The following is a 26823-nucleotide window of genomic DNA, read 5'->3' as shown; positions in this document are numbered from 1 at the left end:
CTAATTTTTTAATCTTTTAAATGAATCATTTTTGTTATGATTCTCAACCAAATTTCTGGTTTTTTAGACTAAATGAAGTTATCCATTTATCTGATTACTAGTTACAGATGTTTATGCATCTGGTAGTGTTTATGAAGCCAATTGTTAGTGTTCTTGGTGATGACTGTCTCAACACTGTTTCTATTTTGAAAATATCTGATATGACTATGTTTGTGTGAACATGTAGACAAAGAAAAGCAAATCATAAATGCTATTTCTGACACTTTCTAGCTATGTGACCAGAGCAAGTGGTTTTGTTTCTCTGAGCTGGAGTTCTCTCTAATGTAAAGTGAAAACAATGATTCTTGCTCAAATTAGGTGGAAGTTAATTAAGAAAATATGTGTGAATTTGCTAACATAGAGCTTGGGGATTAGCAGGTGCTGAATAAATTTTACTGGGCTCTGGATCTTGTGTTGTAATATTACCTCTTAAAAATATGCTGTGGTAGTTGAGTATGAGTCTCAATAGGAAGGTTTTTGGTGTGTGTGTGTGTGTGTATGTGTGCATACGCACGTGTGTGCTTGGGAGACATGCTTCAGTGCTATTATTGGAAATTCTTAGCTAAAATTAAAATTTTGTTTTGAATTACTTTTGGAATATTTTTGCATAAAAGTACTATGTTTTTGGAAAGTTATTTTCACAAGGGAGTTAAACATTTACAGAGCACTGCTTCTCCCTGCAGTTTTTCCTTCACTTGCTAGGATCAATTGCTCATGACCTTCATGAAAGTACCACCAATGTTTCTTTTTTTTAATTTGTTTGTTTGTTTCATACTGAATTTTATGGTACAATTCAGTAGGGTCTTGGATTTCTCCCCACCTCCAAATTCCAACTCCCCCGACTGATTTTACCCATATTATTACAATAGTATAGGCCTTCATAAGCAGTCGTAAGTCCATCAGTCTGTTATTTAAGACCATCACTGTTTCTTACCTAAAGTGTAAAGAGTGAGCTCATGTACTGTGGAATATCATAACTAGAACATAAACCTGTACTCTGGCTTGGAGTCCTGACACTGGAATGAGCCTCAGGATATGTCCAACAAACTAAGTTTTTGTGTTAGCAAGTTTTTGTATTAGCAGTGCTAAGTTGGAATAATAGTGTCAGAAATAAAATTAATTTCCCTGGTCAGTTACACTTCAATCCCAGAGCTACGTGTATTATTGACATACAGAAAAGTTTATATCAGTGCTAGTGTAGAATTCTGTAGAGTGTTGTATACACTGTGTGTCCATAGTTGTGGTCTAACTGAAATATTTTACTTCACACAGGCAAGAATTTGTCTAATAGTTAAGAAGCAGGTTGGGATGCCTAGATTTCACCCCACTTCTCCAAATTTCAATTTCATGGTTTTTTTTTCAAGATTTATTTATTTTTATTACAAAGTCGGATACACAGAGAGGAGGAGAGGAGGAGAGACAGAGAGGAAGATCTTCTGTCCTATGATTCACTCCCCAAGTGACCACAAGGGCCGGTACTGTGCCGATCCGAAGCCGGGAACCAGGAACCTCTTCCAGGTCTCCCATGAGGTCGCAGGATCCCAAGGCTTTGGGCCATCCTCTCCTGCTTTCCCAGGCCACAAGCAGGGAGCTGGATGGGAAGTGGAGCTGCTGGGATTAGAACCGGCGCCCATATGGGATCCTGGTGCGTTCAAGGTGAGGACTTTAGCCGCTCAACATGAATACATTCTTGTGACTCTTGTGGGTGATTCAGACTGATATTCCAACACCTGACTCTGGTCCCAACCTATCCTGAACAACAACGTTGCATTGGGATATAAACCACCAAATGGGCCCTATGTCTACCTGTTTGTTTCTTTGCTTCTACTAAAATTTAAAAAAATTACAGATTGCTTTTGGTATTTTAGTAAATGTTTTCTTACAGATACCCACACTCCACTAATCTTAGACTATTAATCTATTCTTTTGATAGGTTCTTTGGTAGCAGCCATTTTAGCTACAGATGATGATTCTGGAGTGAATGGAGAAATTACTTACATTGTGAATGAAGATGATGAAGATGGCATATTTTTCCTCAACCCTGTTACTGGAGTCTTTAATTTGACTCGCGTACTAGATTATGAAGCACAGCAATATTACATCCTCACTGTTCGAGCTGAAGATGGTGGGGGTCAATTTACTACCATCAGAGTTTATTTCAATATACTAGATGTAAATGATAATCCACCTGTTTTCAGCTTGAATTCATACAGCACCTCTTTAATGGAGAATTTACCTCTAGGATCTACTGTTCTTGTGTTTAATGTCACTGATGCAGATGATGGTAAGTACTTTGTTAATATAATCTTAAAAACTTTATTAAAACCTCACTTGTACCTTTATTGAATGTTGCATTTTGTTACAATATTCATCTGTCAAACATTTTTATATCTTTAGAAATGAAATTACAATTGATATTGTAGAAGAATTAAAACATCTATGTTTTGTGAGTTCTTAATTATTACATTTGTACAACATGCATTTTGTCAGTGGATAGTTTCAGCACCCCTTCTGCCTCTAAATGAATGACAATCTTATACATTATTAATATAGTAATAATGGGATAATTTTTGTTATCACTTTGTTAGATAAGTGAAAATATTTAAGTTTTCATATATTGTTTTAGTTAGCAAGTTATAAAACTGGAAAGCAAAATGAAGACTGTGATTTAAAGAAAATACTAAGATTTATAACTATATTTTCTGTTTCTGACAGATACTAATAAGACCAAAACAAGGTTTTACACGTTGGTTTAATGAACAACCCCAAATTTATTTAACTTAAGCTGTGTGATTAAGTAGATTTCTCACAAATAGTATACTTTTAATAAATTTCATTTCTATTTCTTATAGAAGCATTTTCATAGTCTTTATTATTATTTTCATGATGTGGTTATGCAGATATAGAAACTCCCCTGTCCAGCTCCCCTTCTTCCCTTATCTGCCCCACCCCCGGCCATTATTTTAAATGAATAACGGCATTGTGGGGATATGCAATGATAAAAAATCTGGCATTCTATTGTCAAGGTATATTTAGCAGTTACACTGGGAGTCCTGCTTTTAGTCCGGAGTAGAGATGCATTCTGCAACATAGTTTCACTTCCTGGTATACTAGTCTCCATTATATGGTTCCTCTATGAGAATATATGTGTATACATGTTCACCTATATACTATGAAGTATATATATATACTTTAGTATATATAGTAGATAAAACTATATACTAGTATATATTACTAGTATATATAGTATATTAAACTATAAAGTAGTTTTGTATTTTTATGAATGTTGCCTTACATCAGAGAGAACGTATGATATTTGTCCATTTGGGATTGGCTTATTTTACTGAGCATAATGTTCTCCAGTTGGGACCATTTTGTTGCAAATACTAAAACTTCACTATCTTCAATGGCTGAGTATTATTTCATGCAGTAGTTGTATCCCAGCTTCTTTATCCATTCCTCACTCGGTAGGCATGAGGGCCAATTCCAGATCTTCGCTGTTGTGGATTGTGCTGCTATGAACATAGTGTTACAGATCACATTCTCATATGCAGATTTCACTAACTCTGGGTTTTTTCTCAGGAGTGGGGTAGTTCGGTCAGGTGGTAGATCAATTTTCAACAGGTCTTAGCACTCTGCAGACTGTAATAGTGGTTTCCTTTGCCCATTTCTTAACAGTGTGGTTTGTTTTGCTGTCATTGAGTTTCTGAAGCTCTTTGTACATTCTGGATAAAAGTCGCCTATTGTGTGTATGTGAAAAGATTTTTCCCATTCTGTCAGTTGCCTCTTCACTTTGTTAATCCTTTCTTTTACTTTACAGAAGCTTCTTGGTTTATTATAATCCCATTTGTTTATTTTGGTTTGACTGTTTGTGCTTTGGGTAACTTTTTAAGAAATCTTTACCAATGCCTATATCTTGTAGAGGGATATGTTTTTCTCTAATAGTTTGATGGATTCTGGGTGCAGATTTAGGTCTTTCATCTATTTACAACTGATTGTTATCGAAGGGGATGCGTGTGGCTTCTTACCTCTAATTGTCCCAGCAGCATTTGTTGTTTTTCCCCTGGGTTATTTTTATTTTTCTTGCTGAGGATTAATTGGTGAACACATGTGTGGGCTCACTTCTGGTGTTTATATTCTGTTCCACTGATCTATTCTATTTATGTGCCTGTAACAGACCGTTTTGATGACCAGTGCCCTGTAATATGTCTTGAGGCTTGGAATCATGATTCTTCCAGCTTTATTTTTTATTCTTCAGGATATCTCTGACTATTTCTGGACTCTTGTGTTTCCAAAAGAATTTTTTTTTATCTTTTCCAGCTCTGAAGGGAAAATGTTGGGATTTTGATTGGGAATGCACTGAATGTATATGTTACTTTTGGCAATATGGACATTTTTATGATGTTGATTCTGCCTGTGGTAAATTTCTGTATCTTTTAATGTCTTCCACATCTTTTTTTAAAAAATGTTTGGTCATAGAAGTCTTTGACATCTTTGGTTAGGTTTGTTCCATTGTATTTAAGGTTCTTCTTCACTGTTTTAAGTTACAAGTTATTTCTCAGCCATGGAGTTGTGTGCTGGGTCCATCAATTTATGGTCATTCACTTTCTACCCTGCAAAACTATCCTATGAGTTCCATAATATTTTTGCTTGAGTTTTTCAGTTATCCTATGCAAAGCATCATTTTATCTGTGAAAGGAGTAATTTTAATTCCTTGATCTCATTTTGAATTCCTTTAAATTCTTTTTCTTGTAACTCTAATGTAGACTTCCAATACTATGTTGAAATGCAATGGTAAAAGTGAACATCCTTGTCGAGTTCCAGATCTTAATGGAAAAGCTTCCAGTCTTTCTCTGTTCAGCATGATGCTGGCATTGGGTTTTGTATATTTTTTTGATTGTATTGTAGAATACTCCTTCAGTGCCTACCTTGCTTTAAATTTTCAGTGTGAAGTTGTGTTGGATTTTGTTAGTTACCTTCTTTGCGTCTATTGAGATGATCATCTGGTTTTTATTCATTTTGTTGATGTGGTGTATCACATTTATTGATTTGTGTGTGTTAAACTGGCCCTGCATGCCAGGGGTAAACCCACCTGGTGTGGGTGAATATTCTGCCTGATGTATTGTTGGTTTCTGTTAGTATTTTGTTAAGGATTTTTTTGCATCAATGCTCACCATAAGTATCAGTCTGTAGCTTTGTTTCTTTAGTGTGTCTATACCTGGCTTTGGTATTACAGAGATGTTGGCTTCATAGCGAGAGTTTGGAAGCATTGCCTCCCTTTCTATTGTTTTGAATACCTAGTGGAGAATTGGGGGTAAGTTCCTCTTGATATGTTTGCTAAAATTCAGCAGTGAAGCCATCTGATCCAGGGCTTCTCTTTGTAAGAATCACTGATTCCATCCCTGTCCTTGTTATAGGTCTGTTTAGATTTTCAATTGCTTCAGGATTCAATTTTGGTAGATTTTGTGTCCAGAAATCTATCCATATCCTCTAGGTCTTCCAATTAATTGGTGTACATTTGCTTGTAATAGTTCCTGATTATTATGTCCAAAGTATCTGTTGTTATATTTCCCTTTTTATATTGATCTGTATTTTCCTGCTTTTTTTGATTAGTTGAGCTAGTGGGGAATCTATTTTACTGATTTTCTCAAAGAACCATCTCTTGGATTCATTAATCTTATATATGGTTCTTTTGGTCTCTGTTTGGTTTATTTCCTCCTTTAATTTGATTATTTCCTTTTTTTCTGTTAGGATTATTTGATTGTCATTTTCTTGCTTCTTCTGATGTATTGTTAACCCATTTACTTGGTACTTCTCTAATTTGTTGACATAAGTGTTGATTTAAATGAACTTTCCTCTTATCACTGCCTCGACTGCGTCCCATTAATTTTGGCATGTTATTTTGATACCCTCATTCATTTCAAGCAATTTTTTTAAATTTTCATTTTGATTTCTTCTATAATCCATTGTTCATTTACCAGCATGTCGTTCAACATCCACATGCTTTGCATATCTTCTGGTGCATTTTGACTTGTTGGTCTCCAGTTTCTCTCCGTGATAGTCTGAGAATTCAGGTTATGATTTCAGTTTTTTTTATTGTCTAATCCATGTTTTATGCCTTATATTGTTATCAATCCTAGAGAAAATCTAATGAACTGATGAAAATAAAGTATATTCTGAGTCTGTGGAATGAAAGATGATGTAGATATCAATTAAGTGCATTTTTTTCCTATTATCTGAGTGGATTCTGTTATTTCCTTATGAGTTTCTGTCTTGTCAGTCAGTCCATTGAGGTTAGTGGGATGTTAAGATCTCCCATTACATCTATTAATATTTGTTTCACATAGCTGTAAGCACAGACATTCAGTGCATAAATATTTAATATCAGGATTTCTTCTTCCTGAATGTATTTCTTAATCAACATGTGATGTGTTCTTCATCTCTTAATGGTTTTTCACTTCAAAGTCTCTATTATCTGATATTGGAATGGTTTTATCAGTTCATTTTTACTTTCCATTAGCCTGGAATATCCTTTTCCATTCTTTTACTTTTAGTATCTGCATATCTTTGTCGGTGAGATGTGTCTCCTCTATGCAGTACACCAATTTATGATTTTTGATAAATGAGCTTAGTCCATTTACATTCAGAGCTAATATTGATATGTAGTGATTTGATCTTCTCATTTTAGCATTGGGTTTCTCATTGCTTGATTTAGATTTCTTCTGTGGGGGGTGGAGAATGGGGGAGGATGAAGAGGAAAATCCTTGTGCATGTGGAACCATATCATGATTAATAATAACAATAATAATAATATATGATTAATTTTTTCAAAAAAAGATTGAACATATGTATATAACTGATAAAGATGTGACTGTTACACTAGTACTACTAAGTATGCCTCTATCATAATCATGCTAGCAACAACCGGTAGCTGTCTAATCATACTAACAAGAAATGGCATTCCATTTCCTGGAATACTCTATCCTGGACCTCTACCCAAGTCTGTTGATTGGATTCACAGATTACTCACAATTGAGATTAATCTCTTTGGGAGTCCCTCCATTTCCATAACTGTTAGATAACTTACCTATTTCCTGGTTATGAATATTCTCATTATTTTATTATAGTAGGGTTCCTGTGATCATTCTCATTTTTCTCACTGGAACAGAGTTTCACACCCTATTTTTTGTAATCATTTTATTGTATATTAAAGAGAATCTTCTGTTTTACACAAGTGTATGCCTCTTTGGAATAACTTACATCCATAACTTAGAATCTAAGGAATCAGAAGACAGCAAAAAATAATTTCTTTCTCAAAACCTGCTATAATATTCCAGGAACATATTAGCACCATAATGCAATAATAAAGTCACATATCATGGATTTTTCTGTTAATTGTGTTAGGTAAAAGTTTTAAGCTACTTGTTCCCATTGTTTTAGTTTTGAATACCTTTATCAGTGCAATTTCCTGCACCTTGGCCTAAAGTATAAGGCACAGTTCCTATTCTTTCTGCTTTTAAGAATAGTTTGTAAGAATAGTTTGTAAGACTCTCCAAAGCTCACCTCGTTTGTAAAAGTTTCTAACTAAGTAACATAAAATAGTTCTCAAAATTATTACACAAATATTATTATTTTGACTTTAATTAAGTTATCTCTGAAAGGTTCCTGATGGAGGATTATTGATTCTTCTTTGATGAAATATTATTTTTAAAATCAGCTTAGCCATTTCTAGCAAAATGTATTATCTTAGTTTGCCCTTTAAAATTTTAGGTTACAATCATTTCATAACAACCAAGCAAACCATTTGCTATTTCACAAATTAAATCTTGATGTTTTCATAAATACACTTCAAATATTCTGTAGAGGAAAACTAATTTCTATATCATGAAATCATTCTGATTTTAATAATTATTTTTGGTCTTCTGAAATTCTTATATGTTTAGAAATGTTAGTCATGTAAGAATATTTTGATAATAAAATCATGGCAGTTTTTCTGAATAAATGTGCCATACCTGAATTGAATTGTGAATGGGTTCACATTTTTTGATCTGGTGGCCATATTCAAATTGCTGCCTGAAGATGAATATAAACTGAAACATTGCACAGTGGTGCAACAATGTGTTAATTGGGAAGGGATGGTTCTTTATACAAATAATGAAATTTCATCTATGGATTATAAATAAATGTACACACATTCTATCAAAGAATGACATGCAAGGATTTTTTCGATGCATTCTATTATTTTTTGTATTTACTTGCATTTTATGTGCTATGTTTCCTTGAACTAAACAATTCACAAGACCTAAATCCAAATATATATGTGACACAACCATACACACACAATAAAACTGCCAGGAAGAATCATGTAACTGAATGACTTTCAGAACATTGAACACAGATGTTCCAAATGTGAGCTGGCTTATGTTTAAGGTCTGGTGTGCCATAAAAGCAACTCCGGTCAAGTTCCAACACTTAGGACTAAAATTTTTTAATCTAATAATAATGTATTAATGTTTCATGATTCAGATGTTCAATGCAAGTAGAAGGGAGGAAAATGCTCCTAGCTTTGATTTTTCAAAATAAATTAGATTTGCATTATGACCCAGAGGTTTAAGCTGTACTTGGGAAGCTGGAATTCCATATGTGAGCCAGGTGGGAGTCCCAGATGCCTTACTTCCAAACCAGTTCCCTGCTGTTGCACCAGGGAGGGAGGAAGAGATGGCCCAAGTGTGAAGACTCCTGTACCCATGTGGGAGACTGAAGGAAGCTCTTGGCTCCTGGCTTCAGGCTGGCACAACCCTGGCTATTGTGACCATTTCAGAGGGTGACCCAGCAGATAGAAGATGTCTGTCTCACCCCCACCCGCCCCAACAATTCTGCCTTTGAAAGTAAATACATAAGTACCTTTTTTAGTGGAGGAGAATTTTGAGTTTTAATGTGCTTACTTGTAAGTTCTAGAAATAGAATAAATCTACGACTGGCACAATAACCCAACTGGCTAATCCTCTGCCTGAAAGCTCTGGGATTCCATATCGGTACTGGTTCATGTCCTGGTTGCCCCATTTCCCATCCAGTTTTCTGCTTGTGACCTGGACGACGGCCCAGGTCCTTGGAATCTTTCATCCACATGGGAGACACAGCAGAAGCTCCTCACTCCTGGCCTTGGCATGGTTTAGCTCTGGCTATTGTTGCCATCTTGAAAGTGAAACAGTATATAGATGATCTCTCTCTGTCTCTCTCTCTCTCTCTCTCTCTCTCTCTCTGTGTGTGTGTAAATCTGACTTCTGCCTTTACAATTAAAAAATAAATAAGTCTTGGGCCCAGCGGCATGGCCTAGCTGCTAAAGTCCTCACCTTGAACGCACCAGGATCCCATATGGGCGCCGGTTCTAATCCCGGAAGCTCCACTTCCCATCCAGCTCCCTGCTTGTGGCCTGGGAAAGCAGGAGAGGATGGCCCAAAGCTTTGGGACCCTGCACCCGCGTGGGAGACCCAGAAGAGGTTCCAGGTTCCTGGCTTCGGATCGGCACGCACCGGCCGTTGCGGCTCACTTGGGGAGTGAATGATCGGACGGAAGATCTTCCTCTCTGTCTCTCCTCCTCTCCTCCTCTCTGTATATCTGACTTTGTAAGAAAATAAATAAACCTTTAAAATAAATAAATAAATAAATAAATAAATAAATAAATAAATAAATAAATAAATAAGTAAGTCTTTTTAAAAAACAAATAGAATTTATCCGAAGTCACTGATTACAATTATTGGGAATGAAATGTCCTTTACTTTGTTTTTGTTTTGGCTTTAATATTTATGTATGTGTTTGAAAGGTGGAATTACAGGGAGAGATTGAGAGGGAGAGATTTCTGTCCTGGTTCACCCTCCAGATGTATGAAAAAGGGAGGGTTGGGCCAGGCCAGAGCTATGAGCCAGAGCCTTACTGGAATCTCCCACATGGCAGAAGAAAAAGCTAAACGTAGACCATCTTCCACTGCTTTTCCCAAGCCATTATCAAGAAGCTGGATGGGATGCTGCCAATACCAGGCTTGCCTGCTGATGCACTTGATAACCCTAGAAGTTTGCTTTTTATAACATAAAGTAGATGGCATCTAAGGCTTCTAATTGCCACAGTTAGGTTTCAGTTCCTGAAATAGTACTTCTTGGATAGTTTGCACTGTTTATGAAAAATGGTTGCTTTTTTTAATCTATTTTCTCCTCAAGGATAATCATTAGTATCTTGAATTCATTTGGAACAGTGATACCAAATTTATTTATCATTATGAATGACTGCAAAACCAGTCTTTTTCATAATTTAAGTTGAAGTTTAGTATTTCATAGTTTCTCTACCCATGCATTCTGCCAAAATTTTTTCCCATTATTCATGAAGCCATTCTTCTATTTACAACATTATAAAATGTTGATATTATATTCTCCTTTGGCTCTGCCACTTGGTTGTTTAATAGAAGGAACATGCATGGAGTGCACAAATCCTAGATTTTTATCACTGCAGTTTATCACATTGCAGTTGATTTTTGTAGTAATACTAGCTCATCATTTAAAAGCCATATGGAATTTAGGTAGTATTTTTAATTTTCATCTTATTTTAGAAATGGTTTCTTGGAACCAATTTTTAAATTGTTCTTGTGTTTTTATTGAGGTGTTTTCATAGTGGTGTTTCTCCACAACACTTACATTTGAGTTTGGACCTCAAAAATAGGGAGTCAGTATTTGTTGCTGGAATTTGCCAAAGAAAATGACAAATTTTCCTTAAGAACTAATTTTAAAGTTGACTGGATTTTGTACATGTATACAAATGTATGTATTATAAAAATAAAGCTTTAACAATAAACATTTCCCAATTCCACTTGTTTGTATATAAATATTAGTGAACATTTTATCCTCTGAAACTTGTTGAATTCTTTGAAAAAAATTTGAAGTATGTTACTGATCTTGTTATATCCAGTTCCTAAAATGTCTCTGCTGTTGAGAATTTACTTGTAACCTCATTGACTTTATTAATTCATATAACTCCTTTCAGAAAACTGCTAAGTATTATGAAGTTTATCTCTGCTTCATTGACTGGTAAATTGCCTTATAAAAAATCAAAAGAATAAAGATTCATAATGAAGGGAAGAAGACTATACTTCATCAATAATAACACAAACATTGTTTACTGCAATATTTTTGGCAATTAGCCGGTACTTCAAAGTTATTTTCATTTATAATTTTCCTTTCCATTTACAGTTAGGCAAAGAACATTAGACAAAGATCAGCAAGTTATGGTAAAACAGTAATTGTTCCATTTTTAGAAAGACAGGTCTACATGATAGCAAAAAGAAAAAGAAAATTTGGAGCCCAGGGACTCAACTGCACAATCCTCTGTCTCCATCTGCTGGCATCTCCTAAGGGCACCAGTTCCTGTTCCGTCTGATCCAGTCCCCATCCAGCTTCTTGCTGGTGGCCTGGAAAGTAACAGAGGATGACCAATGCTTTGAACTCTGCAACCTCATGGGGGTCAGGAGGAAGCTACTGCTCCTGTCCTGGCTTTGGATAGGCTAAGCTGTAGCCATTTTGACCATTTGGGCAGTGAACCAATGGATGAAATATCTTTCTTTCTGTCTCTGCTTCTCTCTGCAATTTGCCTTCCAAAAAATTTTTTTAAAAATCTTTTTAAAAATAAGAATCCATTAGTTTCTGAAATTTCTGTTTATAGGGAGTTGATGAGTTCAGGGCAAGGCAAAAATGAACCTAAATATTCACAGAATATTAAAATCAGAAAATTTTCCAAATAAAAAAGGGAGGCAGGGCGGGGAAAGGAGAAAGGGGAATTATCAAATTTTCGTAGGCCACTGTTAGCAAAGAATGCACATCATTTCTGATAAATACAATTCAGAAATCGATATGAATAGTTTGATTTTAGGAATACAAGACCTAATCTATGTAATTCATGTTGACAGATACTCCTTAATGCTCTAGTTCAAAATCTTACTAACAATGGATTACCTGGGTATACAATATACTTCTTATCACAATATGTAATATTCTCATCATCTTTAGGATAAAATACAAAATGCACGTGGCGTCATGGGTCAGTGATACAGACACTAGACTGGGGTCAAAAATCATTTTCTTTCTGATTTTACTGTATATGTTAATTATCTCTTAGCTATTTACTGAAACAACAGGCTACTATACTCTTTCCACTACAGTTTATAAGAATCACTACAATCAGTTTCTGAAAGCAGAATTTAGATTTTTAAAAATTAAGAGACAACACATGTTTCTACAAAAAAAATAGATGTTGTATGAATGTAGCTCTTAATAGTGTGAGCATTCATATTTGGAGACTTAATGTATACTTTTATTGATAATGATTCTTCTTTAGAATTTTTAAAACTTTAAATATTTATAATAAAATTTGAAAGAAAACAAATTTTCCTCAAAGATAATTTCTTGCCTAGATGCTTAAAAGGAATTAAAAATTATACATTGGTCCCTACAAGAAATGTAAAAGCAGACTTAAAACATCCATGACTAACGCCAAACATCAGAAATTTTTATTACCCTTCTCTGAAAATTGAGGTTGGCCTCGGTGAATTACTGAAGCTGTGTTGGTGCCATGAGAGTTATATGATAGAAGAAAAGAAGTGTAAGGAATAATGTCTGCTATCTGGAATGTTTTTCTCTTAACATTTCAACAATATGGCAAATTTCAAGCAACACACACACATACACACATCAGATTTTTCACCAGATTGTAAACATCTCTTCAGATTAAGAATTAACAGCTAAGAGTTCTTGTGTGTGTATTTTTTACAAATGTTATTAACTGCAGCTAAGTAAAAGCGTGCTTGATATAGCAAACATGCAAAATTACATGCCAGACATTCTGATGCAGTTTAGTTAGGCAACATTTCAGAGTTTAATTTTTTTTTTTCTATTCAATTTCAGGTGTCAACTCCCAGTTGGCCTATAGCATCGCTTCAGGCGATAGCCTTGGACAGTTCACAGTGGATAACAGTGGAGTGCTGAAAGTTGTGAAAGCTTTGGATCGGGAAAGTCAGTCCTTCTACAACTTGGTTGTTCAGGTGCATGACCTTCCACAGCACCCAGCCTCCAGATTCACAAGCACTGCTCAAGTCTCCATTATTTTGTTGGATGTAAATGATAATCCACCAACGTTTCTTTCCCCTAAGTTGACATACATTCCAGAAAACACACCTATTGACACTGTAGTTTTCAAAGCTCAAGCAACTGACCCGGATAGTGGTCCAAACAGCTATATTGAGTATACACTGCTGAACCCTTGGGGAAGCAAGTTCAGTATTGGAACCATTGATGGTGAAGTGAGACTGACTGGTGAACTGGATAGAGAAGACGTTTCCAATTATACTCTCACGGTGGTGGCTACAGACAAAGGTCAACCATCCCTGTCTTCTTCTACAGAGGTTGTAGTTATGGTACTTGACATCAATGATAACAATCCTGTTTTCGCACAGGCTTTATATAAAGTGGAGATCAATGAAAATACACTTACTGGGACAGATATCATACAAGTATTTGCAGTAGATGGAGATGAAGGCACAAATGGGCAGATTCGCTATGGTATTGTTGGTGGTAATGCCAATCAAGAGTTTCGCATTGATTCTGTCACAGGTGCCATCACTGTGGCTAAACCTTTGGATAGGGAGAGGACTCCTAATTACCTTCTGACTGTTCAGGCAACAGATCGGGGCAGTACCCCTAGAACTGATACCTCCACTGTCAGCATTATTTTGTTGGATATTAATGATTTTGTTCCTATATTTGAGCTCTCTCCATATTCTGTGAATGTTCCTGAGAATTTGGAGATACTACCCAGAACAATTCTTCAGGTCAGTATATTTAAACGAAACAAATATGATGTTCATTGTAAAAGCCTGATTGATAAGCTCAATTCTGTTGAATTTCCACTCATCCTATTCTTTCCCTCACAGTTACCAAAAATATTCACTTGCAGAGCCTGCAAAAATTTCACTATAAACATTATACAGAGCATGTATTCATTACAACATTGCTTCCCTATTATTATTGGTGTATATTGTGTTGCACTCATGCATGTATTTGTGTATTTTTACATTTGCTTTCCTAATATAAGTAAAATGTGCCACAACAAGGAATTAAAGTGACGTAAACATTGAAAGTTTTTTTCAAATGCTATTCTCCCTTCACACTCAAAAATGCTGTAACTGTATGAAATGTTACCAACTACTACTGCTATTCAAAATTTTTGTGAAAGTTTCCAAAAATGTTGTTCATCAGTTGTATTAATGGCAATGTATCCGTGCCTGCAACACAAAATAATTTATGCTATTTTTATGGAAAACTTGAAGCCAAATATTAGGAGATTTTAATAAGACCCCACCTCTTTATTAGTGAACACATTTCATTTCCTGGTGTGCACAGTGTTACACAAACGTGGCGTGTACTATTCTTTCTTCCAGGTGGTGGCAAGAGATGATGATCAAGGATCTAACAGTAAACTCTCATATGCTCTGTTTGCTGGAAATGAAGACAATGCTTTCACTCTCTCAACCAGTGGAGAACTCAAAGTAACACAGAGTCTCGACCGGGAAGCAAAGGAGCACTTTGTGTTGGTGCTTACGGCTATAGATTCAGGTACAGTCGTTGCAAACTCGTTCAGTGGTGAACAATTTCTTTATTATGTGAGTTCAACATTTTTTATCACGAAATTGAATCATTTATGGAAATTGATGTTTGAAATGTTGATTTACATACATTTTGTCATTAGCAGCACGTAAATAATTTTAGAAAACTTGATAATGGCTTGAGACTATCATGAGCAAAGTCGTGTTTCAGTAAAACAGTGGCCCCTTGCCCCATAAGCCAAATGAGTGTCTCTGGGCACGACATTATACTTCTCTACCTGAGGCAGTACACATTTATAACATTTTAACTTCAGAGAATCCACATTCTTCTAACTTATGTTGGAAGTTGGGGAGTGTAACCACAGTTCTGCTGCCCCAGTTCACAAGCATCTGTAATATGACCACAGCTGTAGCAGGCATTTGATGAGTGCCACCACACTCCAGAGTGTCCATGATGCTGGAGAATTCATCAAGTTAGCAGTGTCATGGACTGCTGTAGAAGCAGTGAAAAGCAGTATCCAACAGATTTTATTACTTGGAATTAGTGGTTACCCACACTTTTGTAGCAGGTAGCCAGAAAATCTAACTGTATTTACTGAAAGTGGCAGTGCTACTTATGTTGTCTTTCATATGTGAACTCTGTTCATAAATATACTTTTAAAAATTCATTAAAGAATCTTTATATTTTGAAGAAAGTAAATATTAATTAAAGATTTGCTCAAAATGTGTAAATGAATATTGATTTCCTAATGGATTAGTGACTTAATGTTTACTTGTGGAAACAGATATTGCAATCTAGTATTTAAATTTTTAAAATTTAATTATGTTGATATATTCAAGAGAAAAAAAACATTTGTTGAATCCCAGATAGATTTTTTGGAACCTCAGATATCTGAAATTATGTGTATGTATATCTAGATATATATGTATAAGTACATAGACAGAGATGTAGCCCTGGCATATATATGTGTTTCTGTGAGTGGGGGAACTAATGGAGAACTATGAGCTTTCAAATGGATTATTTCTATTGATGAAATTGTTTTGATTAATTATATATGTCTAAAATCATTCTCAGTTTCTTCCACATACAAAGACTGTAACAGTAAATTTTAAATTTTGATTAATATATCATACGTTAACGAGCTAAATCATGTTTTAAAAATTATGGCTCACATTAAGTTTTACTTCACAGGTGGCTGTATTAAGAATGTCCTTGGTATATCAAACATTTCTTTCTAAACAGCTAGATATGTAACACAGTAACTACTTGATTTTTCAATAAACCACATATTTTTTTTCAATGTAGTTGGGCTAAAGTATAGTTAAAGAGGATTATGTGGGCTAGACAATAAACTTAACCACCACTTGGAATGTTTCCCCATCAAGCTGACAATACAAGGGGACATTTTATTAGAAACAAAAGCTAGCACATTAATAAGTTGCAATAATAGAGCTAAAAATATTATTATTATCTGATAGACATGGAGGAGTCAGCCTGCTAGAAACTTTCACTAGATGACTCAATAAAGTACAGCTCTAAATGTCCAGATTGCTGAAAACCTACATTGTGATTCTAAGGAGCTATTCTGTCAGTTCTTAAAAATAAGGGACTTATAGGGTTCTTATATAAGGACAAGTAACAAATGTCTAACTGTAATTGCTTTGATGAATTGTTATTTTATTAAATGTGAGATATGAAGACCCAATGGGTGAAGATTATGATGAAATTGAGATAAAAGTACTATGAATGATGAAGAATCCTGAATTATGAAGCGTGAGAATTTGCATATCCATTAAAGCAAAGATCTTTGGAAGTCTGTGATTTGGGGTTTTTAAAGTGATGTTAGAGCACATGACAGGAAGCCTCAGTGAGCTTCAGTGACACTTGTGACTTAGGACTCATGTTACAGTATTTTTAAATCTTTGAGGTTATTAGCTTATTTGAATCTTGCTGGAAATCACAATCTCTGTGTGTGTGTGTGTGTGTGTGTGTGTCTGTGTGAGTGTGTGTTTGAGTTGCCTAAAATAGAGGAGCCTCTGATGCCACTGGAAACAGAAAAGTAGTCAATTAAATATCTGAAAATCACTTGTCATGGGTGATGGAAAAAGCAATCAGAAACGGTGTGGAAGTGGGACTAGATAACTTAAAGTCGTTAAAACATCTGTGTGACCAAAATTCCATGTTTCATTATTCCCTTCATTAATCTAACACCAAGAGTCACCACTGCAAGAGATTGTGGTAGTTTTAGATAGCAGTTTCAGAATCTTTAATTCAGTCCTATTGTGCAAGAAAAAAAAAGGTTTTTGCCACAGGGCTTAAAATACATATTCACTGATATGATTTAAAAGTCAAATTAGTAGATGACATGAGAAAATTCAAAAAAAATATGGCAGCCTTTAGACCCCAGATGCCATGTTATTCTCAAATTTGTAGTGTTCTGAGGACCAGGAAAATGTCAAAGAATTCCAAAGAATAAAAAATTTGACATTTTTATGCCTTATCTCACAAATCACTTTGCCTTTGCTCCTTTTGAACTCTTACCTGGTGGCAGCCCAAGGATAGGTCAACTCTGGCAATATGGAAGGAATTGAAGTGGCAGCTTTTTAATCACACAAAGCTCTAAATCTTGGAATTTTTGAAGCAAGCATTAGCATTCCAACTATCACCATCTATTTATTTACTGACTGCATGGTTATGGGGTAGCACATCTGGAAACTCTCTACTCCTGTGTAGGGCTGAAAAGAAAAAAAAATCTATAACTACCTTCTCATGTGAGGCAAGAGAATTTTGCATTACTAAATAACAAAACCAGAACATACTAAAATAATCTTAGCTCATTTTCCTATATAATTAAATTGTTACACAAACTATAATTCAATTAGATAGAAAATTTTATTTAACTCTAGCTAAAGGTATTGATGTTGTGCTGTAACTTTGAATCACTTACTATTGCACCTATAGAAGTATGTACTGCACCAAACAGGAACTCCTCCAGGGCCATAGTAAGGCAGGGACTGCTGGGTGGTGTCTTCTAAGACACAGCTTGCTCTAAAGCAGTTATTTCTTCCGTGTGGTGAAACTGTTATTCCTTAGTAGCCTTCCATGTAATGATTTGCCTTACCATTTTCTCATTTGTGCAATTAATAAATAACATGGAATGATCAGGGAAACCAGAACAGCGTACTTCAAAAATTGACAAAGAAAATTGATTGGCAAAATGTAAATATAGACTTTACAGTAAACTAAGACTTGAATTCTACCTCTACTCTTTTCTGGCTCCATAATATTAAAACAAATTATATGTATTTTCAAGAATGCCAAGGTGAATAGCTTATTGGCCAGAGTAAATAAGAGAATTTCTTATTTTAAATATTAGCATTAGTTCTTTTTTTTAATACTTGAACCATTTATTTTTTAATTTATTTTTTATTTATTTATTTATTTATTTTTATTTTTATTACATTGCATTATATGACACAGTTTTATAGGTACTGGGATTCCCCCCACCCCTCCCCAAACCCTCCCCCCATGGTGGATTCCTCCACCCTGCTGCATTGCCACAGTTCAAGATCAGTTGAGATTCTTTCATTGCAAGCATATACCAAACATAGAGTCCAGCATCTTATTGTCCAGATAAATTCAACGGCTTCTTGGGGAGACCATCTCTGGTCTGAAGGTAGAGTTGGTAGATGTTTGTTAGAGATCTCAGGATTAGTAGGATTCAAGTAAAACACTTCTCTGGCTTCCATAAATTACTCCTCTGTAATTTAGCTGCAAATAACCCTTCTTGATCACTCCTCATTTCTCTGCCATTGTACTCCACACTTGAGCTCAATAATAAGTAGATTATGTCTCAAAAACACCCTGAATTTATCCATTTTATTTCATCTCCACTACTACCACATTAATTAAATTGAGAGCTATTTATAATGGATTCCTAACTACCTATGTTGTCTCTTAAACAATGCATTATCTAGTAATCAACTGTTCTTTTATTTTTCGAAAATCTAAGAGAGACAGAAAGACAAAATTTCTATCCTCTTGTTGACTTCTCAATGGCCCACATGACCAAGGCTGGCCATGACTAAAATCAGTAGGAGGGAACTCAACCCAGGCCTCCCAGTGGACGACAGGGACAAAACCATCCACCACCTCCCGATGTATGCATTACCAGGAATGGAAACAGAACAGGAATAGGAGACAAAATACTGTTCTGTGGGTTACTGGCATCTCAACAAGCATCTTAACAACTAAGCTCTGCTCCTACCCTTTGTGAACTTCTAAAAGTATAAATAAAATTGTGATATCACATTGATTGCCTAGGAATACTAAAGTAGGGTGTGGCACTGTAGAGCACCAGGCTAAGTACTGAAACTCAACATGGGGACTGAATTGAGCCATAGCTGCTAAGCTTCTATTCTAGCTCCCTATTGAAAACTGGGAAAACAAGGATGGCCTAAGCATCTGAGCTCCTCTGTCCACAATGGGGATCCAGATGAAGCTCCTGGCCCAGTCCTGAATGGCCATCTGAGGAATGAACAAGAGAATGAGAGATCCCTCTCTCCCACTTTCTCTATCCAACTCTTTCAGATGAATAGATTCATCATTTAAAATATTACGGTTGTTCCCAAGAATAATGAAACATTTGGATGATGTCATGTCAGATGACCTGACTTCTGCTCACAATCTGATACTATCTACCATGTCTTGCTGCTGCTTTTATCTAGAGCCAGCCATACTGCACTGGCTGCTGCTCACGTTTTTGTCTCCACTCAACTGCATTCAGTGTTCTCTTGTTAGATTATGATGGCTCAAGGTGGAAGTTGTGCACTCTGGGAATCAGCAGGAACTTTATTTCATCCCCATGGAATGTTCTATCCTGCATCTAACTGTATTTTTGTGTGTGTGTTTTTGTTGTTTGGGAGGGTGACTTCTAGTCTAATGCTGTCCTTCTCTTCCTCAGAACTCTGTCGCTATCATTTTGCCTTTTTGTTTTCTTAATACTAATTGATATGTATAATCCTTTGCTTTTATAGCAAAGATCTTTGAATATGTATAGTATATTACCCTCATAATCTCCCTAATCCTTTCAGTCGAAAAAACACTTTATAAATTGTATTCAAAACCAAATTCCCAGGAACACTGCAAACAGGACATTTGACTTAATAGACACAAATGCTTGTGAAATGAAAGACTAATTAATGAAATAAATGCATGGTAATTAGATATTACTTAATCACTAATATATTATTTTGTTTAATTTTTAGATGATTAATTCGTTTATTAATTTGAAAGGCAGAATGGCAACAAGAGGAAGTGACATAAAGAGAGACAGAAAGAGAGACAGAGAGAGGTATCTTCCATTCATCTTTTTCACTGCTGAAATATTTGGACTAAGCTGAAATCAGGAGACAGAAACTCTACCTAGATCTCCTGCACCGGGTCTCAGGAACCAAGTAATTTACCAGGCACATTAATAGGGAAATAGTTTGGAAGCAGAGCGAAAAGAACATAGACCAGTGCTCTGCTATTTGTGATGCAATAGCATAAGTAGTGGCTTAACTCAATATGCCTCAACTAAGGCCTTACCAATCTGACACCTTGATATGTAGTTATTAGTTTCTTTATCATATCTGTATTTAGTGTATAGTCACAAATTAGTTATTTGTAGACTTTTTTTAAAAGGATCTTCCAGAGGGAAAAGCCAAGTCTTTTTTTTTTTTTTTTTTTTCTTTTAACTAAGGGTTGAAATTCCGTAAGTATCTGCTACATTGGTTGTGGTCATTCAAATTGACCTTTGCCTAGAAAAGCAGCACAAGTGTTTGCAGCTCTGTAGCGTTTAGTGTGATGTGATAAATTGCAGTCACAAGCAAAGACCCAGTGAAGCATTTTATGGCTTTAATTCTGTTTCAGGTGCTTAAAATACTGCTTGAACCTGATTCTCATGACTCTCCCCTGAACCTTCTGGCTCTCATTCAACTCAGTTATCTACACAGGTCTTGCTGCTATTCTGTGCTTTGCTGTCCACCTTTTCTTAGTTTGATTCATCAACTCAAATTTGGCTTTGTGCTTTTCAAGTTTACCACTTCTTTGATCCTTGGGCTTCCCATGGTAAGAAGTCCATGTCACCTAAATATCCAAGCACTTCTCCTGCATATATCATCCATGTGGCCTTTGTATAGTTTAAATATTAGGGCTTGTCACTCTTCACATCAACCTAATTTGAATTTTTTTATTATTTTGAATCTTACATACATGTTGGGGGTTCGATACACTATTCCAGTACACATACTTGTACACAAGTAATAGTCTTTTTGTTGTATTTTAGGTGGTCACTGGAAAACTCAAAGTCTGTGTGACTCTGGTATCTTTGGGCTACTCTTTCAAGAAACTGAATTTGTGGGTGAGAGGGAGTAAAACAAAATGTGGCTATAGTTTGGAGATATCAGAGTTAGATATTTGTGCAGAATGACAGTGCTGTGAAAAGAATTATACATAAAAAGATTTTTAAAAGTTAGAGAAATCTGACATAAAATGATCATTTTGGCCAGAAAATATCCTGGAGATGCCCAAGTCCACTTCCTTTGTTTTCTGAATAAGCAAGCTGAAGCCTAGGGTTGAGAATCTGCTGGTCAGTTATGCAGACCTAGGTAATGGCAGAAACAAAGGCAAGACCCAGGATTGGTACTTTGCACCCAAGTATTTGTTCATCGCAACTGTATTTACCAACTAAATTAAGGAAATCAGAATGTTCCTTAAAACATTTTGACTGTGTGTAAAAAGTATTTCCAAAGTTGCAAACTCAAAGCCCTTATCTTTGTGAATCCCATTCATTTTCTGTTACTGAACACACTATTCAATAATTATTCTTTTCTTTTCCACAGAGATAATGTTTGCAATCTTTTATTTCATTTTAATTTATTTGTTTGAGAGAAAGTAAAATGAACAGAAACAGAACAGTCCAATTTTCTATCCAAATGCTTGGATGGATAGAGGTAGGCTTTGTTGAAGCTGGAAATTCAATCCAGGTTCTCCCACGCCACTGGCAGGGAATCAATCATAAAAAAAAACATTACCTGTTAATACTCAGGTACAAATTGTCAGAAAACTGGAGTTGGGAGCAGTGTTGCAACTGCAACCTAACCGCTGTGAGATGAGTTGTGGGAGTCTCCACTGTGGTCCTGACCGATAGGCCAAACAGCTTCCACTCAACATTGTAAGTGAAGTCAAATCACCACAATTATCATTTTCTGTTTATTAAAACAAAAATATAATGCTGGTTTAATATTTGTCATAAGTTCTGATTATAGCTAATGAGAATATTATGGCTCTATGGACTGTGTTAGTATATAATAAAAATTTAATATTGATTAGTCAGAAAATGTTTATGGCATTCTTCCAGAGATTCTTCTACATGCTAGAGATACTTTGTGTTACAGAGCATGCATTCAAGTCAGAAAAATTTGCAGCAGGAGCCGCAGAGTGGATGTGATACCTGTCTCCCATTTCTGAGTTCCTGGACTTCATACTCTGTGCTGACTCTTGACTACAGGTTTCTGCTCCTGCAGACCCTAGAGCAACTGTGATAACCCACGAAGTTGGGTTCATAGAAGATCTTGGGTTCCTGGTTCCTGGTTTGGGTCTGGCCTAATCCAGACATTGCAGAATTTGAATGAACCATTGGATAGAAGCTCATTCTTTCTCTTCTCCTGAGTCTTTTCTTTACTCCTCCCCATTTGCATTTGGGCTTTTAAATAAATCAATTTTAAAAATAAACAAGCATAAACAAATCTAATACATAAAACCACAGTGATATGAAATGTGACGGAGTTGAGTAGAACAGGTTAAATGGCTAGAGTAGAGAGTAGGATGTGCTAGTTTTGATGAAAGGTCAAGAGAGTGGAATGTACAGATATGGTAAATAGCATGGCTTCTGGATGAAATAGCCCTGAAGCGGGGGTCAGGTTTATCCAAAGGACAGCCAGAAAGCCTGGGGAGCTGGACCTGAGTGAACTACAGAGCCTTGAAAGCTGAGGCAAGCTTGAGCAGACCGCAGGAGCACACTGGCTGTGGTGAGGACTTTAACATGATTCAAAGGGAGAAGCTTGTTAGGGACAGAGGAGTGACAGGGCTGTTTGGAAAGTGTGATTTAGCAGAGGCAAGCTTGTCAGGAGAAGTGGTGGTGAAGAAGAATGGAGATAGGGATGGCGATAAGAGCCCATTACATAGCTCCTAAGAGAGTCCCGTGACAGTGTTTGAAATAGATGAGAATGTGGTGTGCGAAAAAGGAGGATTTGTTTTCACTTGATTCATTTTAGATTCATTGCAGCCATTGTGAATCACCTACCAAAAGAAAGAATAATAAAAATATGTCTAATCTAGATTTTGTGTGCCACACTCTTCCTGAGGAAAGAAAGACCTAAAGAAAACCATTAAGGGTCTTTAAGAACAGATTTGACAGAGAACAGGAAGACACGGGAAAATATGACAGCAAAAAGGCATAGAAGGTATTTGAAAGAAACGGGGGAAATTGCTGAGCCTGTCTTCCGGTTGCCTAGGTACCCTCTCTCCTAGGGATAACAGGGCTCCTCCTGTTTGGGGTGGGTGCCCCTCACCTGAAGGTCTTCTGGAGCAGAGAGGAGATTGGAAAGTCCTGTCTGGTTAGGCTGTTGTCCAGATTCCTTAGCTTGGAGCAGTCCATAAACTGACATACTTTCTTCTGGGGCAGCATGTCCTGAATCCTGCAAGGTGCTAAGGGGATGCAAGTTTTACTCATTCAGTTGTTGAGCTGCTTGTATTTGGAAGAAGAGTCACTTGAAAAATGTCAGTCCTTACTACTGGCCCTCAAATGAAGGAGATGAGAAGAATAAAGATTTTAGGGCAAAAAATACAGAATTATTCTTTTGAATATAGTATGAAGTATTCATGGAATTGGCAACTGGAAAATGATATATGTAAAGATTTAGTTCTTAAGAAAGACATTTAAGAAGAGATAAAACTTCAAAAAACTCTTAAATAGATAGATAATATTTATTCTCTGTTCATGACATGCTTCTAAATGCCAGAATTTGAATTATATAATCTTATTTAATCTCACAATAGCCCTGCAAATTAGTGAGATTTACATTTTGCATATTTAAGAGGAAAGGAGACACAAAACTAAGTGCTAGAAAGGTCAAAGCACTTGACTGACATCTCATGCAGTTATTGATTGGTGAGAATATGGTGTGAAGCTGGTCTAATCGGGGAAGAGTTTCCTAACCATGTCAGCGGATCTATCATATTTTATTGTATATAAACCATGCTTAGGAAAGTGTCCCCTGTTTGAGCTAAATATATTTATTTATGTTAAAATGCATTGATTTAAGAGAAAAATTATAATGGGTATCTGTCATTAAATTAGTCCATAAAGTAAGCCATAAAGTAATTTAGCAATCATAGGATTACTTTATCAAATCAAGAAATGTGTATCTAAGACTTCAATATAAGCAAATGATAAAGTGAATGCTAGATAGCATGAAGAAAGAATACAATATATGTTATACACATACACATAATCTAGAAGTCAATCAACTGGACTTTGTGTGTGGTTGTATTTAATTTAGAAACGGGATTGATCTATGCACAAATTAAATATGTTATCCTTCGTTTATTCACTGTGGAATATGCCAACAGGATAGACAGATATTCTGGCTATTGTTCACCCACAAAGTTCAGCTCTGAAGTGTCTATGTGTCAGCATAATTAGTAGATCTACAGGGAAATGTTCGGTTTATTAGCATTTCTAATTAAGGACATTTATCATCCTGCTGAAAGAGGGAATAAGCTTCATTTGTATGCAGGAATTGGAAATTGCTTTTTAATGGAGGGGAAACATGATGCTTTTGCAAAAGTTAATGCTAAAAGCTAAGGGACTAATCACTGTGCTTTATTTTCCTGGTAAAGATATAATGACATTTTGAATTAATACCGTGTGTCACATTATTTTGTTGAAGAAGGTTGTTGTATTACAAATGTCTCAGTAATCAGAAGAGTTGTTACAATTAAGTTATATGACATTTTGTATTTGAAGGGTGTGTTTTTTAATTGTTCTAGACAGATTGTATCTTTTTATTATTATTTGTGAAAAATATCTCAGGAAGCCAGCTGTATGTCTGCCATTATGAACATTTTTAAAATTAAAATTGCTTGAAAATTTTTAAAAGAGTATCAATTATTTCCTAAGTCAGAATATGCTAGAATTGCATTTGTTATGAGAAATGATTTGCATTTAATTTACTTGGAAATATGAGTCTAACATGGCTGTGCGTATTTCTGCTAGACTATTTGGCCTATATTAGAATGTTGCTTCCAAAGTTGAAAATCGCTTGTTTGATTTTCTTCTATTTCTAATAAGATTTTGCAAAATATCTGTTACTGACACAAATATTTATAAATCATTTATTTACAGAATATTTTTCAATAAGCGTCAGTGTAATAGAGGGAAATTCTTCCTACACAGAATTTCGTTGCTATGTTCATGAGATTAAAAATACAAAAATGAAATGAAATAGCATGCAATAGAAAATCACTTGATTTCATTGATTCCGTCCTGCTGAACTGTAGTCACTTTGTAGCCGATTTTGATGACTATTTTATAAACACACACTTTGTTATTTTCACTAAGGAAATGAAACATGGTGATGTAAAGTTAAGTGTAGAATGTGGTGGTAATCTCCAGTTATTTCAGACTTTAAATCTCTGTGAAAATGTTTAGGACTTTTTCTTTTCTTGTTCTCAATACACTAGTTTTCTTATAATTAGTTTTTGAAGGAATAAAGTAACTTGTTAATATTGTTTCAAAATTGTGCCAAGATTTACATATCACAAAATTTATATCTTAGGCATTTCATGTTGTTTTCCACCCTCTTCAATATCATTTTCCCAACACTACTAAATCATTTCTTTAAGTGTTCTTTGTTGTTTCTATTTAGCATGTTTTATAACAAGGAATTTTATTAAAGAATGATAGTGTCTTGCTGAAGACACCTATAGAATTATGAAAAATAAAAAGAAATGTACTTAACTCTGTATATAATTTATACCACTGTGTTTATAGAAGTATGTAATAGCAACAAATTATTTTTAATTGAGTTTTTTCAAGTTCAAAACTATTGGTCATGTTTAAATGTTTCATATTTTTTTGTACATTCAAACTTAAAACTAGTGACAAACACTTCAATGTTATTTATAGGATGGCTGAATTTCACTGTATTTTTCATGGATGGTAATCAGTAAGATTGTGAAAAAAATAGATTTACCTCATAGGATTAAAAGAAACAATATTTTTCACAACTAACATTCTTAATCAAACCATTCATTCACCAAAACTCTTATGTTGGGAATGAAATTTGCTTTGTAGCAAAGCAAAAGGTTTTGATTAAGCAAAGATTTGATTTCTGCCGAATATTTTTTTCACTTTCAGGAACGTTGCTTAATTTGTAGAAACTCACGTTCAAAATGAGAACTCCCTAAATTTTGAGCATAGTTCTTTCTTATTCACATACTAAGTTTAGCTTAGGTGTATTTTCAGATATAGTATTTAGTTGCCTGAAGCATTTTCTTTTTAAAATCTTATTTTAAATTTTCTTGAGCTTTATTGTTATATATTTTAATTGATCGAACTTCCAGTCTTAAAGGTAGTACTGTTTAGAGATTTCTAAAGAAAATTTAAAAAATGACTTCAATAAGACCTGAAGCTGTCTGGAACAATGAATAATTGCAAGAGTAAACTGCAAAGCCTGTGTGTTCTGCTTTGTTTTTTGCAAATTTAAAAATATTCTTTAGTGTATAAGTGCTTTTTTTTCATTTGTTCTGAAAACTTAAAAAGGTTCTTATCAATTTAGGCTTGTTTATTTTATTTATAAATATGTATGTGTGTGCATGTGTATACACAAATATAGCTACACAAATATGTATATATTCAATGCATATCACTTCACAATGAAATTTAAAATTTCTTTTATCTTTTCCCTGCTCCTTGTAGTTGAACTTTTGACTTCTATTTGTGTTTCTCCCTTCTCATTCACATGTCCACTATACCCTCATAACCACAAGAATTGCAAATTTCTGAGACTTTGACCTTTCGTTCATTTGTATCTTC

The 26823-nt window shown here is 35.2% G+C and overlaps 1 protein-coding gene across 1 annotated transcript in view; it reads left to right on the top strand.

Annotated features, from left to right (window-relative positions):
- FAT4 (FAT atypical cadherin 4) overlaps positions 1-26823 on the top strand; it is a 159176-nt gene that overhangs the window by 74010 nt on the left and 58343 nt on the right. The window contains exons 4-6 of the mRNA XM_004588166.4: positions 1973-2323; positions 12984-13906; positions 14516-14690. Of these exons, the coding sequence (XP_004588223.2) occupies positions 1973-2323; positions 12984-13906; positions 14516-14690 (1449 nt within the window). The remainder of the gene's footprint in view (positions 1-1972; positions 2324-12983; positions 13907-14515; positions 14691-26823) is intronic.

The sequence above is a fragment of the Ochotona princeps genome, chromosome 7 (genome assembly GCF_030435755.1).
Source record: "Ochotona princeps isolate mOchPri1 chromosome 7, mOchPri1.hap1, whole genome shotgun sequence".
Classification (NCBI taxonomy): Eukaryota; Metazoa; Chordata; class Mammalia; order Lagomorpha; family Ochotonidae; genus Ochotona; species Ochotona princeps.
This window is presented reverse-complemented; position numbering and strand designations above follow the sequence as displayed.